The sequence below is a fragment of the Dacryopinax primogenitus genome, assembly GCF_000292625.1.
Source record: "Dacryopinax primogenitus strain DJM-731 SS1 chromosome Unknown DACRYscaffold_12, whole genome shotgun sequence".
NCBI lineage: Eukaryota > Fungi > Basidiomycota > Dacrymycetes > Dacrymycetales > Dacrymycetaceae > Dacryopinax > Dacryopinax primogenitus.
In genome coordinates this window covers 854,432-867,595 of record NW_024467209.1, presented here as the reverse complement: position 1 = coordinate 867,595, position 13,164 = coordinate 854,432, and the positions used below count along the sequence as shown (strand labels likewise).

Here is a 13,164-nt window from a genome sequence, read left to right as displayed (position 1 = left end):
CATCGCCAATGATGACTGACCAGGCAAAGGGTCAAATGAGAGCGAAATACACGGTATTGCATGCTATTCCCCTCAATTACAAGACGGAAATCAAGACGTTGGTCGACCATATAGCTCGCTATACGCATCACTGAACTTGACATACGCCCCACTTCTCGCAAATTCACACTGGAATAAGCCCAATCATTATAAGGCCGTTGACACCATCATAACGCATACCTGTATTCTGTATATCGCCAGTTCGGCTTGTATGAGATAGTTATGCCATTACTCATTAGGTGGATACTCCACAAAGGCAATAGTCCTTGCAGATCTACAGTACATTGGTCACACAAACAGATACCATCTATACCATCTAACGCTAAAGCTTGGACGGCTTTCCGTTCTGGATCCCATTCGTCACAACGTTGGTGTCCAGGTCGATCTGAGGCACCGGTACTGCAGCCTTGCACAGCACCAGTCCAGCCTGGAATGTAGGAACGTCATCAATGATGACCGCGCTAGGGGACAGCTTGAATTCGGCCTCTCCTTCGACAGATTTCGCCGGATGATCCTTGGCGGCTTGCTCCAGAGCAGCCATAACCTTATGAACTTCATCCTCGTGCAATTGAATGCTGGCAAGGAAGCCCTGCATGAACTCGGTCACGGCAGCAAGCGGAGGCTCAGGCGCAGAGAGAGCAAAGTACTGGTCTTCTTCGATAGGGAGTTTGTACTCCTTCAGAGTTGGGAGGAGCGCTTTCGCAGCGTCCATGGTGAATCTGGCGGGTGCCGCGCCGCTTTTGTTAGCATGACGGGAGCGCATGTGTACCGAGAGCTTCGCACGTGTGGGGGATGATTGGTGTACGTGTTCCATGAAGAAATCGATCACGTCCTGCTTAGTCAACTTGCTTGTCTCCTCTGCCTCGATGAAGCGCCGCATAAAGTCCATGTATCCATTATGGATGCTCCTATAGAACCGATTCGACTCTTCGCCGAGGTTCTTGAGCTTCTGCAAACTCCTCTCGTTCAGTCCGTCCCGGAGCTTGTCAAACTCCTCCTGGGACATATCGTCTAGATGCTTCTTAACAAAGTCGAAGAACGCCTCAACGCGGCTCTCGAGGTAGATAGGATCCCGCTCGCTCTGAATGGCGATCCGCAGGCCCAGTGTGGCAGAGAGAGGATACGGCTGGGAGAAGACGATGTACCCTAGCTGCTCCTTGGTGCGGAGCTCGGTGAAGCAAGGCTCGTGGATGATGTGCGCGAAGAGGTGTAGAAGAGCGCGCTTGCGCACGTCGCCGTACTCTCCGTCGATCTGGACGTAGTAGGCGAGGGAGCTATTGAAGTCGTCTGCAAGGGGCACATCCCTCTTGAGAACATGGTTCGATGCTGAGATCTAGGTCAATCGTAGCTTATTTGGGTGGAAAACAGACTGACGATGCGGCAACAAGTACGCCCTGTCCTTCATCTTCTCCACAGCCGTCAACGGTCTAGGGGCAAGCGTGGTCTCTATCTTCTTAGCCATCTCCAACGCCGCCTACTCCTGATGAGCGAACGTTCCACACCACACTTCCAAACGTACCTCCTCAGTAACATTACCCATGATCAACACATCCATGTTCATCCTCGACAGCAAGTCCTTTGCATGCGCTCTCACCTCCTCCAGAGTGAGCGCTTCCAGCTCCTGAAGCTTGACATCATGCGTCCAAAGCCTATCCTTCAGCACATGGGAGAGCCACCAGTCCGCCTGAGCATACGGCTGATCCCTCTCGAAATTCGCATACGACTCTCTCAGATCCTGGCGGAGGACGTCGAATCTCTCTTGTTCCATCTCCAGACCCTTGATACGATCTATCACCGTCTGCAGGAGCACGGGGAGCTTGTCGCTATACCCATCGACGTGGATCTCGAACGAATCCGCGTGTCCTCCCGCGCCGCAGTAGAGGCCTGCAAGGCCGGCAACATACGAGTACTCGTTGAGCGCGTCGCGGACGAGTTCGCCAAACATGCGGGTCTTCAGCCCCTGGCGGGGGGTGACGTTGCACACCGGTGAACGGAGGTCGAGGTTCACGCTCGCTTTGGGGACGAGGAACTGGTCGTCCTGTTTGTGCCAGACCTGGGCGGTCGGGGAAGAGTAGATCAGGCTGGGCTTCTGTGCTGGCTTTGGGACGGGAGAGGAGAGCAAGACAGCAAGGTCTTGGGGGATGAAGGCATTTTTGTCCGGCAGGTACAGATCGGGGAGGTCGTTATCCTGTTCCGTGCGGGCCCAGAACTCGTCCGAGAGCCGGTGGACACCGTATTCCGTCCCATACCATTTCTCCCTGTTGCCGAGTCGCTCTTCAGGCATGTCGGGAGAGACGAGCATGATGCTGCTCTCTCTCGGCGTGAGGGAGCCAAGCACCTCCCGTACTTGGAGCTCATCCCACTCTCTCGGGAGCGCGTGGGTTGACAGCAGCCGGTCCCGTGGATAGGGCTTGGTGATCTCCGCAGCTAGGAAGGAAGCTACTCGTTCTGCAGGCTGCTTTTCGAGGAAGTCGAAGTTGATCTTGCTGATCTGGATGAGCTCTTCTTGTATCCAAGCCGGGAAGAGCGACGCGCGCAGCAGGCTGATGTACTTGTGCACAGCGACGAGGACGTCTTCGTAGTTCTCTGCTTACGCATCAGCTTGTTGCCTCAGCACACAAAGCGGTTACTCACCGAATCCCTCCTTCGTAAGCTGCACCTGTACCTTGAAGAACATGAAACCCCTACCAGCAGCGCTCTTCCCCGCGCTGAGCCCGAGCGCCCACCCCCGCTTCTTCAAGTATGCAAAGAGGCTTCCCTGCCCCTCATGCCCGAGGAAATGGCTCACAAATTCTGCCGGCTTGACGGTGTAGTTCTTGCCTTGCCAGGGAATGCACCACGAGATGTCCAAATTGCGGAAATCCATGACCGTCTTCGCGCAGACGAGGGTGCCCATCTGGTCTGGGCCGTAGGCGGGCTCAGCGTACAGCGGGAGTCCGTCTAGTCCGCGGTTAGGGACGGGGGAGAAGAGCGCAGCGACGTGCCGCTCCATATCGTCTAAGCTGTCTTTCCCGTAGACGCAGAGGCCCATACGCTCAGCAGCATAACTCTGTTCCCACCACTTGATAAGCTTCTCCCTCGCGAGGAGGCCTTCGTCCTCTGCGGCTCCTAGGCTGAGGGCGTTCCCTGAGCCGAACTTTGTCCATACGTGACCTGGCCGAGCGAGGGACTTTGACAGCTGGAAGAGTCGCCAGGAATCGGATTGCAGGTTCTTTTTGTGCTCGCTGTCTACTGCTTGGAGCTCTTTGAGCGTGGCGGACTTGGAGAAGAGCGGGGAGTGGAAGAAAGGGGCGAAACGTTCTAGTGCGGCTGGACCGGCGTTAGTGGGTTGTTACCAGAGAGGGGGAGGGGACGAACGGAAGAGCTGGGAAGCGTTGATGTGGAAATAGTAGTTTGTGTTGCTCGTTGCGGTGAATGCGTTCGTCCCACCTCCATTGGTCTGTATAAACTCCTGGTAATCGTTTTCCTTCGGGAACTGCCTGCTCATCAGCCTACAAGCCCAAAACAGGACAAGCACGCAGCACGCACCTGCTTCGTACCCATAAAGCTCAGATGTTCACAAAAGTGCGCACAACCAGGGACGTCCCATGGGTCATCCAAGTGCCCCACACCGATATCCATCGCCGCCCCGGCCCTGTCCGTCTCCGCATCCCGGATGAGCAAGACCTGTAGTCCGTTTCCCAGTCGCAGGAGTCGGTATTCGTTCTTGTCCCTCGCGGGTGTCTCCTGCGGCAGGGGGAAGACGGAGTGGGATGTGTTGGGCAGTGGGGAGGGGACGAAGCCGTCTGCTGGGACTGGGAGGTATGATAGCCCTGAGGCGGTGGACGGGGCGTGGGTGGCGAAGGTGAACGAGTTGCTCATATTCTCCATTTTGTGTATGCGAGGACGGGTAAGGGAACGGAGTGGGAGACGTCTAATCGTCCTACAGCTGTGTGAGATGGCCGTCGTTGTGAGAGAAGAAAGCATGCCCCCTCGCCGCCGTTTTTTGTTCTGCAAGAATGTTGGTAAGAACAACAGGCAAGCAATTCGTAATTCGATGCACACGCGTCCCTTTTTTCTCGGTCTCCTCTTCGCTAGAATCCCGGCCAATCAGACAGCTCCATTCACTCGTGAGGACCGTACAGGTCAGTTGACTACGGGCAATTGCCGTTGAATACTTGTGGTCTGATCTTACTGATGTGACTGATCGGCCGTGATACGACGAATGGATGAACAAAACGCGACTCGGCAGACAACCTTGCACAAGCTTCATCGATCTGTAATGATTCGGCGGATAACTGGAACAGACTTGTGTGTCTCAACCTTACAAGTCTCGATCAACAAAACCGCTACAAAAGTGCACAAATATCATCCATCAACCAGAACGGTGTCACTCACGCCTCTGCCAACTCCTCATTCCATGCTCCCTCACCCTTCTCCTCAGGAGCACTCAGCATCTTCACTTCCTCCAGCCCCAGCGGCCGGGCCCACACTTTCACCCTGGCGATCTCACCGTCCCATCCTAACACTCTTCTGCCTCCCTCTTTCGCTCTTCCCAAAACGAGCGAGACTCGTTCTGCAGCAGATAGTTGCACGCGGTGCGAGAAGACCACCACCCCGTCTTTGTATGCCGTCAGTTTCCCGGCGTGGAAGACCAGCACGAGCACCGTCCACCCTTTGTGCCACGCTACCCTTTCCGGGGGCACGCTACTCGCAGACCCTCCTTGCCACTGACAATGCACCAGGTTCGTATGCTCCGTTCCTAGCCAGAGGAGGTTGTCCGCACGGGAGGCACTCTCGAGGGATAAGATAGCCCGAGGACCGTCCTGTTCCGTCCTTGCACAGACGGAGAAGGTCCAGTCCCCTGCTAGAAACTGGGGAGGCAGGGGAGTGACGGTGTACGAAGTGGCTTTGGTGATGCTGGACGGTGTGCCCCTGGGCTGTGTGAGCGGGCGCATACACTGAGGAGGACGAAGGGGGACGTACCAGCAGTAGAGATGATAATCTGCTTCTGGGATCGGGCCTTCGAGCGCTTGGTGGGCAGGCGCGTAGTGGGTGTCTGTACAGGCACTGGCACTGGTGCGGATACGGGCTTAGGATTCTTGACTTCCGGCACTGGCTGAGTAGCGGGCACTGGGGTTGGTACAGGTGCAGGCTCGATAGGCTTCTTGACCTCAGCTTCTCCTACCGGCTGAGACTGAGGTTCCTCCTGTTCCCAGCATAAGCCTGTCTCTTCCAGGAACACACTATACACATAGCAGCCTACCTTCCGCTCCTTCACTTTCGTGTCCCCCTCATGCGCATGCCCATTCCCGTGGGAGTGAGAATGATGATGCACATGTTTCCTCCCATGCAGGAGGTCGGACACGATATGCATCCCGTGCTTGACGAGTCCTTCATCGCCAGAGTCGCCGTCCACATGCGGGTGCTCGTCCTGTGCGTGGGGGGCCATCAGTTACTGGAGTCTTCAACGCAGGGAGGATGAAGTAGGGACAGAGACGCAGGATAAGCATGGGCTTTATACCCCGTTGCATGGGGGTAGAACAAGCCGCAAGCCGTGACGTTGTCCGACCGAATTAGAGGAAGAATGACGTGGGATCTGCCGCAGAGGATCGGCGCTAAAAGTACCGGACCTCCGTTCCACTTCCAATCGTCACCCGCTGGAACGTCGCAGCGCCGTTCCACTAATTGTGCTCTAGCGGTATTTACTCTGGGCCATCTGGGAGGGAAGGTGCGTGGCATTAGACTGTCTCGAAGTGAGTGAGAAGATCGGGATTACATAACAACCCCATCGTTGGTCCGGAATGTTCATCTCACCGAAACAATACACGATCCTGTCTAACTCTCACGCTCTCTAGTTGGACATCCTCTCAAACAAAATCACCCTATCCTCATCTCCTTCCATCTTCCTCTGCGGCGTGTACAAGGTATTCTCCATCCACTCCACCCCCTTCACCTTCCCCCCCTCCTCGACGAAGCTCGCTTCCCAAGGGCCGGAACCGACGTGCACAAAAGGGGTGCCGTCTGCTCCCCAGCCGGAGGGGTAGAGCGCTTCGGCAGTCACGTTCCAGGTGTTACCCTCCCTGTGCCTGAACCGCTGGAAATATGTCAGCTTCCTACTCCTGTTTGATAGCATCTGATAGACGTACAAGGTGAGAGCACCAGATACGTTTGAACTCCGCATATAGCTGGGGCGTCGTATGCGCCTCCTCAGGGAAAGGCGCCGAAGGCGAACCGTTCACTGCCGCAAACGCCGCGATGACCGCATCTCCCCTGTTGGACGGGGACGACCCAGGTCCGTGGAGGGTAAACGACCCGTACGCCGGGTGCTTGTACGTTCCGCAGTACTTGCTCAGCTCGAGCGGGGGAGGGGCGGCATCAGCAGCACGTGCGACCGTCTTCTCCTTTTGGGCTTTCTCTTGTTTCTGCACGACGCCGAGGTAACGCGTGCTCCAGTCCATCGGTTCCAGTTTGAGTAGGTTCTCGACAACCCGATGAACGATCGTACGCAAAGCCGCTTGGCGGGCGCCCGTGTTGCTCAGGAGGCAGAAGCCCATGTCGTCGTTTGGGAGAATAAATGTGTATGCGCTGATCCCTCCTGTCCTGTACAGAGTATAAGGTGTATATTCGCTAACCCTCTGAGGGGACGCACCCCCCGGTATGACAGAATAGCTAGTATGATGTTAGGCTCCTCCGCATAAAGAGGGAGCAAACGTACTTCATGCCCTCGCAGACTGTACCGCTGCCAACCGCCGCCGTAGATCAAGGGCGACAACTCCGGGAAGAGAGCACCATTGACCTCCATCACGTACTTGCCCTGGGTCATGTAGTTGAACAGGTCCTCCGAGACGAGAGGCAATTGGCCTGACGGGTCAATTCCTCGCGCAAGAATCGTCTTGACCCATTTCGACTGTACAAGCGAGTCAGAGGGGCCCCACATCGCGTTTCTCGGGGCGTACCATATCCTTCACATTACTCAAGATCCCCCCTGCACCAGCAAGCAGATCCACAGTTTCATTGTCTGGTATAAAATGCGGAATTGCACGCTTGATGTCCTTCTTCGGGCCGGTGAACATAAACCCCTGGATGAAGTTCTGCGTCGCCCGCGCCTTATCCACGTCAAAGGTGCTGGTATCCATTCCGAGAGGGTCAAATATGCGGGTCTTGATAAACTCGGTATAAGGCATGCCTGAGAGGTCAGCTACGACAGTCTGGGCAGCCATGTACATCTGAATACATGGTACATGGTCAACCAGAGTGAACCGGAGAAGTGGGCAGGACGCACAATGTTATTATACTGCCATTCCTCCCTCAGCCCCCTGTTGGGTTTCAAATCCTTCAACCGCTTCAAGACATCTTCTGCCTTCTCTCCGGGTACATACACCAGATCATGACTCGCGAGCCCAGTGACATGCGCGACCAGATCGATAGGAGTCGCGTTTGCACTTGCGTACGGCTCGAACAGCTTCCATTTCTCAGGGAGGAGCTTGCTCATCGGCGTAGTCCAGGAGAAGGTCTTCAGTTCGGAAGGGAGAGGGCGGAGGGAGCCGGTAGGGGAGCGACCGGTGGAGTAGTCTTGCATCAGCTGGGAGAGCGCAAAGCAGCAGAACGCCTTGGAACAGGAGGCGATACCGAAGTACGTCTGTAAGCTTGTCAGTCAGGATGCCCAGTATGACGGGGAGAGGGAGGGTACGTCTAGGTCTACTGGCCGGTTCTCATCATCCCGGTAACCGTAGGCGCCGTATTCGACCTCCCCGCCAGGGAGGACGGCGCACATCTGCATGCCGACGACTTTCCAGGTATCCATGATCTCTTTTATGAACGCCTCGACCTCTGGGGTGAGAGCTTTCTTCGGTGCAGGCGTCATGTTGTCGAACGTTAGGGAGAGGACGAGAGGGATGAAGCAGTTAGGTCAACAGACACGAACGCTGGCTACATGGGTATATGCACAGGAAGTCAACCGGAATGCGTCAAATACGATCCAGTAGCCATAACGTTATTTGGGTTCCCGATCACTTCCCATCACGTGAGTGTCGTAAACATAAGATTACAACCGCTTTACACCAAACAACCCGTAACTGTTACACTGACAGATTGAAGGCAACATGCATGCTCGAAATCAAGCTAACGTGGGATCATATTTTGCGAAAGCGGCCTTGAACGCTTCTGCCGCTTCCCGCTCCTCGTCTTGGCCCTCAGGACATCCATGCCAGTCAATCCGATCCTCCAACCCAAACAACTTCCCTAATACCATCCTGTGAGATGGTTAGTTGCATGCTGCATGCGTGATTGAAGGCCACGCACCGTGGGAACTGCAAATTAAACGGTGGCCCCGGTCTGATATTATGCACCAACACCTTCCCTCCCGGCAACTCGACCCTCAGATAGTTCCCATCCCTCTCCCTGCCAGCTTCTCCGGGTAGTTCCTCTTCCCAGTCTACGCCACCCGCTTCGCCTTCCCGCCTAAAAGCCTCCTCGAGCTTACCGTTCTCAGAGAGATGGAGGGGCGCCGCACAAACCTGCATGTGCGCGTGCCCTCCCCTCCCTGAGAGCCGGGCAATCTCCCACGAGACAGCGACACATCCGTGTTCACGGAAGACCGCGCGCAGGGCGGATTTGTATGACTCGATCTCCGCTGTGATAGGGAGGGAGATGTCTGGCGGGAGAGAGAGGAGCGTGGGGTGATGCGTGATGGGGATGATGAGTAAGTGGCCACCCCCAGGGACATGGGTTGGTAAGGTTGACTTGAGGGGAAGGAGAGATCCTTTCGGTAGGGTGAGGTACGTCTCAGAGCCAATCGAGGTGATGAGGTATTTTCTAGCACGAGGTTAGTTCGATCCAATGGTCATATAACATATAAACCGCACGCCACATTCGGATTGGATAAGCAGAACCAGCATTCGTCCGCTGTGGTCCATGAGTGCTTACGTTCTCAATGTGCAGAACTTCACTCACGGGTGATCTCCTTGCTTCCCCTCCCTCCCCTGCCCCGATCTCTTCTCCCCTTCGCTGCAATCTCACAATCCTTGAAATAATGCCCGCCACCACCACACGCCTTGCACACATACCCGTCGGGCGGCTTCGCCCCCCCAGTGTCACCTGTCTCACCCCGAGTTGGGCAGTTTCGCACGAAGTGCTCCGAGGAGCCGCAGCGGTTACAGGTGTATCCCTCGGGTGGCTTATCCGTTTCCCGGGCTTTCGCTCGTGTTTTGTCCTGCTCAATCTTTATAGGGCATGCTTGTATATAATGCTACCAAGCAATCAGAGCAACGTACTGAGGATAGAATGAGGGCACGTACATCAGGGGAATCACACAATCTGCAACGATATCCCTCGGGAGGCTTCCCGCTCCCATCCTTCTTCTCCGTCTTCTGCTTCTTCCCCTCTCCTCCCCATCGGAAGTCGACTCCAGAAGCCTCGGCAGCAGCGATCGCCTCGAATTTGCGCTTGTTCGTGCTGGCGGCGCCGTTGAGCCCTTTTACGTCTGCTGGGCTGGGTGCGGCGGGCTTAGAGGTGTCAATGGAAGGGGAGGGCAAGGAGGGTAAGTAGGGGTTGGGAATGGCGTTCGGAGGGTGTGGTTGTGCTTGGAGTGGGGCGATTGAGAAGGCGTAATAGAACTGTGTGCTGTCAGCGTGCATTCTAGACTGTAGAAAGGCGACTTGCCCTTTGCTTCTTGCCTCCCTCCCCTCTCATACTCCCTACACTGACACACCTTGTCCACTCCTTAACTGTCCCGTATTGTTCCGACCAACCGAAGGGTTCGCTCTCGCTCCAAACGCCCGAGGAACCAGAGAAGGCATATCTCGGCTTACGGTGTTTTAGGAGTAGGTCGGCCTCGTTCTCCCCTGACGTGGCCGTAGGAAGGGAAGAAAAAACCAGTGAGGGGTGTGCGTAAGTGAGAAGGATGTGTGTGCTGCTGGCTGGCTCAAGGTCTGCGACGTTCACTGGTGAGGAGCTCGAGTCGTATGATACATATACACCCTTTCCGGGGATTTCAAGCCGACCGACGCCTTCTGCTCAGCATCAGCTCAAAATTCAGAATGTATAGAAGTTCACACACGCAACATAGCCAGGTTTTTACATATCTCCCCACCGTCCCTCCCCATATTCTCCTTCACCTCCTGCGGTGGGTCAAAATTCGGACTTGCGAGGACGAAGGTCGGAACGGGTATGTCCAGCTTGCCGTCCACTAGATCTTGAACACCTTCATTATCAATTCCTGAACCAAAACTGGAAGGTGTGAAGAAGTCGCCAATGCAGAAGATAGCGTCAAACGGGCCGTGCTTGGTGTTGAAGGTCCGAAGCTTGGAGAGGTATGCTGGAATCGCACCGTGCGCTGAGCCGAGCACCAAACTGTCGTAAATAAATCAGTTTTAATGACCACTATGAATAGATATATGCTCACATTTTGGCTGCCTCTGCCATGGCACACAATACGACGCAGTCAGTGATCGATGATACTCTCAGACCAAGTGACGCATCCTGGCAGAAAAGAGCGGTGGCGTCATGATCGGTGCCCAATCACGTGACCGTCATTTGGTACGCGTTCCTTTCTGCGTTCCGTTTACCCTCCCCTTGCATCAGCGATATACCACTAGACCTGCGTTTTCTACTTCTCATCTACCATGACGGACGTTCTCCCTGACTCGGACGAAGAGCGTATGCGTGGAGACCTCGGATTCTCGGACGATGACCTCATGGATTTCGTTCCCCCCGTTCCGCACCCTCTCCCAGTCACCAATGACAGCATCTCAGAGTTCTTGACACCTTTCGCCCTTCCCTCCCTGCCCCCGCCTTTCGCCTTGGATACCAACTCAAATATATCCGATTTCACGTCTCCGAATTATGGAATGCCTGCCCAACCATCAAGAGAAGGGGATCCGACCCTGTCTAGCATCCAGCTGACTGGAGTGGAATCGACAAGTGAAGCGTCGCACAAGTCATCTGTTCCGTCGATCATCCCATCAGAACCGACGAAGAAGAAACGTCCAAAGCCACGCCGTCTTCCTCCCGTACCACGAAGCGAATCAGCACCAGCCGCGGCGAGCATCTCAACGTCGTCTGGGGCTGTTCTTCTGCGGATACCGACATTACCCCCTAGCGATCCTTCCCGATCTACAAAAGATCCGGGTTCATCTCTCTCCACCTACGACTCAATTGTTCGGCCGCCAGTTCAGTTTTTCGAGACTCAATTTCCCGATATGCTCCCGAGAAAACAAGTCGGCAAGTTTGTGGGACCCGTGGGCGAAGAGGAAGAGGAGGATCCTCTCCTTCTGCAAGCGAACCGCTCATCTTTCACGGAAAAGTGGGAACGCTCGGCTGATACAAGCGATATCTCAAAAGAAACCTCCGTGAAAAGGAAGAGGAACATGACATACACGAGCAGCCCGGAGACAAACCGTGAGTTTGGTCTTCTCCCACCAATACCTACATATATGCGCCTGACTTGTTAGCAGACGACCTTGTCGCGTACGCTCCTTCTAAAGTTGGCCGGGAAGAGGTGCAGCAAACGCGCGGAGATATCATAGTGCTATCGAGTGACCCCGCCGAAGATCAGCTCCCCGTCCCCACAGTCGCAGAACGCGTCAAGATGGGCCAGCGCAGGAACACCACGGAGACAGGCAAGGGTCGGAAGAGAAGCAAGGCTGCTCAGAGCGAATCGGACTCGGGGAGCGAGTATGAACCTGAGGGGAAGGGCAAGAGGCTACCAAAGAACGTGACCAAGAAGGGAAAAGTCTCTAACATCAGCTTGCATTCCAACGACAAAGAGCCGATACATGGCAAGCCAGGCTCTGTCCGCGTGTTCCTGAACAGTGACGACGAGAACGACGCAGAATCGGACGCATATATTCCATGTAAGCAAACCAAGCGTACACCCACAAATGTTTCGAAGAACTCGGATCGGCCTCGAAGCAATCTTGCGGAAGTCGCTATCCCCGTTATGAAGCTCCAAGGCAAGATAAGAACCAGTGGCGAAAAGACTGAGTTTGCGAAGAAGCCCCGGGCAGGCGAGGCTGGTCTCACTTCGCCTGACTTAACTCCGGAGAATAGTGGGGTTGACCATCCACCTTCACCTATTCCACCCTCCGTTCCACCCGCAAAACGTCGAAAGTCGGCACCAGCACAGAGATCGAAGTCCAAAGCAACCGAAAAGAGCAAGAAGTCCACGAGTGCGGAGTTCATCGGTTCGGACGATGAAGATGACGAGGCCGTCATCGAGAAGCCAATATCGAAGCCTGCATCGAAGCGTCGCAAATCTGAACCGGCACTGAAAGCCAAAGCATCGAATACGAAGAGCTTCAAAAGCGCAGAGGTCATCGTCTCTGACGATGATACGGTTTCTGGAGACGATAACTCCAAACCAGCACGTGTGATCATTGCACCGTCCAAGGAGGAAAAGCCACGGTCGGAAACGGAGCCGAAGAAGCCGGTTATACCGCCTAGCACACCATCCAAGGCCAAGGAGGCGCTTATTTCGAAGAGAAAGAGGGAACGAACGAAGCCGACGGCGCATCAGCAGACGAACGAGCAGGAGATCATGTCAGATTCACCCGATGAGGAACAGGAGCCATCAAATGATCTGCTGGATGACGAGCGGGGCAATGCCGATGAGGAGATGGATCAAGATGAAAAAGTCGAACAGCTGAAGCCAATCTGGAAGCCAGTGGTTGAAGCTGTAACATCGGGCAAGTCGGCAACTAAAGCGAGGTCTAAGGTATGTCCATAAGTTGTCTTTCTCATTCCCATCACTTATCTCAAGTTATCAGGAGAACCTCCCTCCTAAGACGGTGCCTGTGACCGGCTCTGTTCCGCCGACCTCCTTGCCCAGACGGGAAGGGACTCTAGCGCATACCATTCCTAACAGTAAGACACGTTCCCTCGTTCCTGGGGAAACAGCTCTGAACTCTGCGAGCAGAGGCTATTTCGCTAAAAAGACGCTCCGGTAATCGTTTCGGCCTATCTAAGTCTCAGGGTGGCAAGATCCGTCATCTCCATCAGAATCGGAAAACCCCACCTCCGCCTCCTCCCCCTGTACTGAGTAAGAAGAAGAAGAAGGTGGAAAGTGACGAAGAAGACGGGGAGGAGGAGGAGGAAGATGCGAAGAAGAAGAGAATGAGGATGTACGATGGTGGGGATTGGGAAGAG

General features: G+C 55.0%; 3 protein-coding genes across 3 annotated transcripts; all 3 read right to left on the bottom strand.

Annotated features, from left to right (window-relative positions):
• Positions 1 to 289: 289 nt before the first annotated feature.
• Positions 290 to 4,008, bottom strand: DACRYDRAFT_23103 (insulin-degrading enzyme). The gene is made up of 6 exons (XM_040773099.1): positions 3,568 to 4,008; positions 3,397 to 3,514; positions 2,674 to 3,348; positions 1,559 to 2,625; positions 1,414 to 1,513; positions 290 to 1,365 (listed from the first exon to the last, which is right to left on the bottom strand). Exons 1-6 carry the CDS (start codon positions 3,907 to 3,909, stop codon positions 362 to 364), a joined length of 3,306 nt encoding a protein of 1,101 aa, XP_040627661.1. The 5' UTR covers positions 3,910 to 4,008; the 3' UTR covers positions 290 to 361.
• Positions 4,009 to 5,824: 1,816 nt separating this feature from the next.
• Positions 5,825 to 7,826, bottom strand: DACRYDRAFT_80960 (beta-lactamase/transpeptidase-like protein; the record flags this gene model as incomplete). Its single annotated transcript, XM_040776486.1, has 7 exons — positions 5,825 to 6,115; positions 6,168 to 6,621; positions 6,671 to 6,690; positions 6,737 to 6,928; positions 6,978 to 7,247; positions 7,304 to 7,660; positions 7,712 to 7,826. Coding segments are annotated over 7 exons (1,651 nt in total), but the record flags the coding sequence as incomplete, so codon positions are not given.
• Positions 7,827 to 8,048: 222 nt separating this feature from the next.
• DACRYDRAFT_80957 (uncharacterized protein) lies at positions 8,049 to 10,477 on the bottom strand. The gene is made up of 8 exons (XM_040776485.1): positions 10,424 to 10,477; positions 10,079 to 10,371; positions 9,682 to 10,031; positions 9,318 to 9,635; positions 8,974 to 9,268; positions 8,886 to 8,925; positions 8,323 to 8,835; positions 8,049 to 8,273 (listed from the first exon to the last, which is right to left on the bottom strand). Exons 1-8 carry the CDS (start codon positions 10,441 to 10,443, stop codon positions 8,138 to 8,140), a joined length of 1,965 nt encoding a protein of 654 aa, XP_040627659.1. The 5' UTR covers positions 10,444 to 10,477; the 3' UTR covers positions 8,049 to 8,137.
• Positions 10,478 to 13,164: the final 2,687 nt, after the last annotated feature.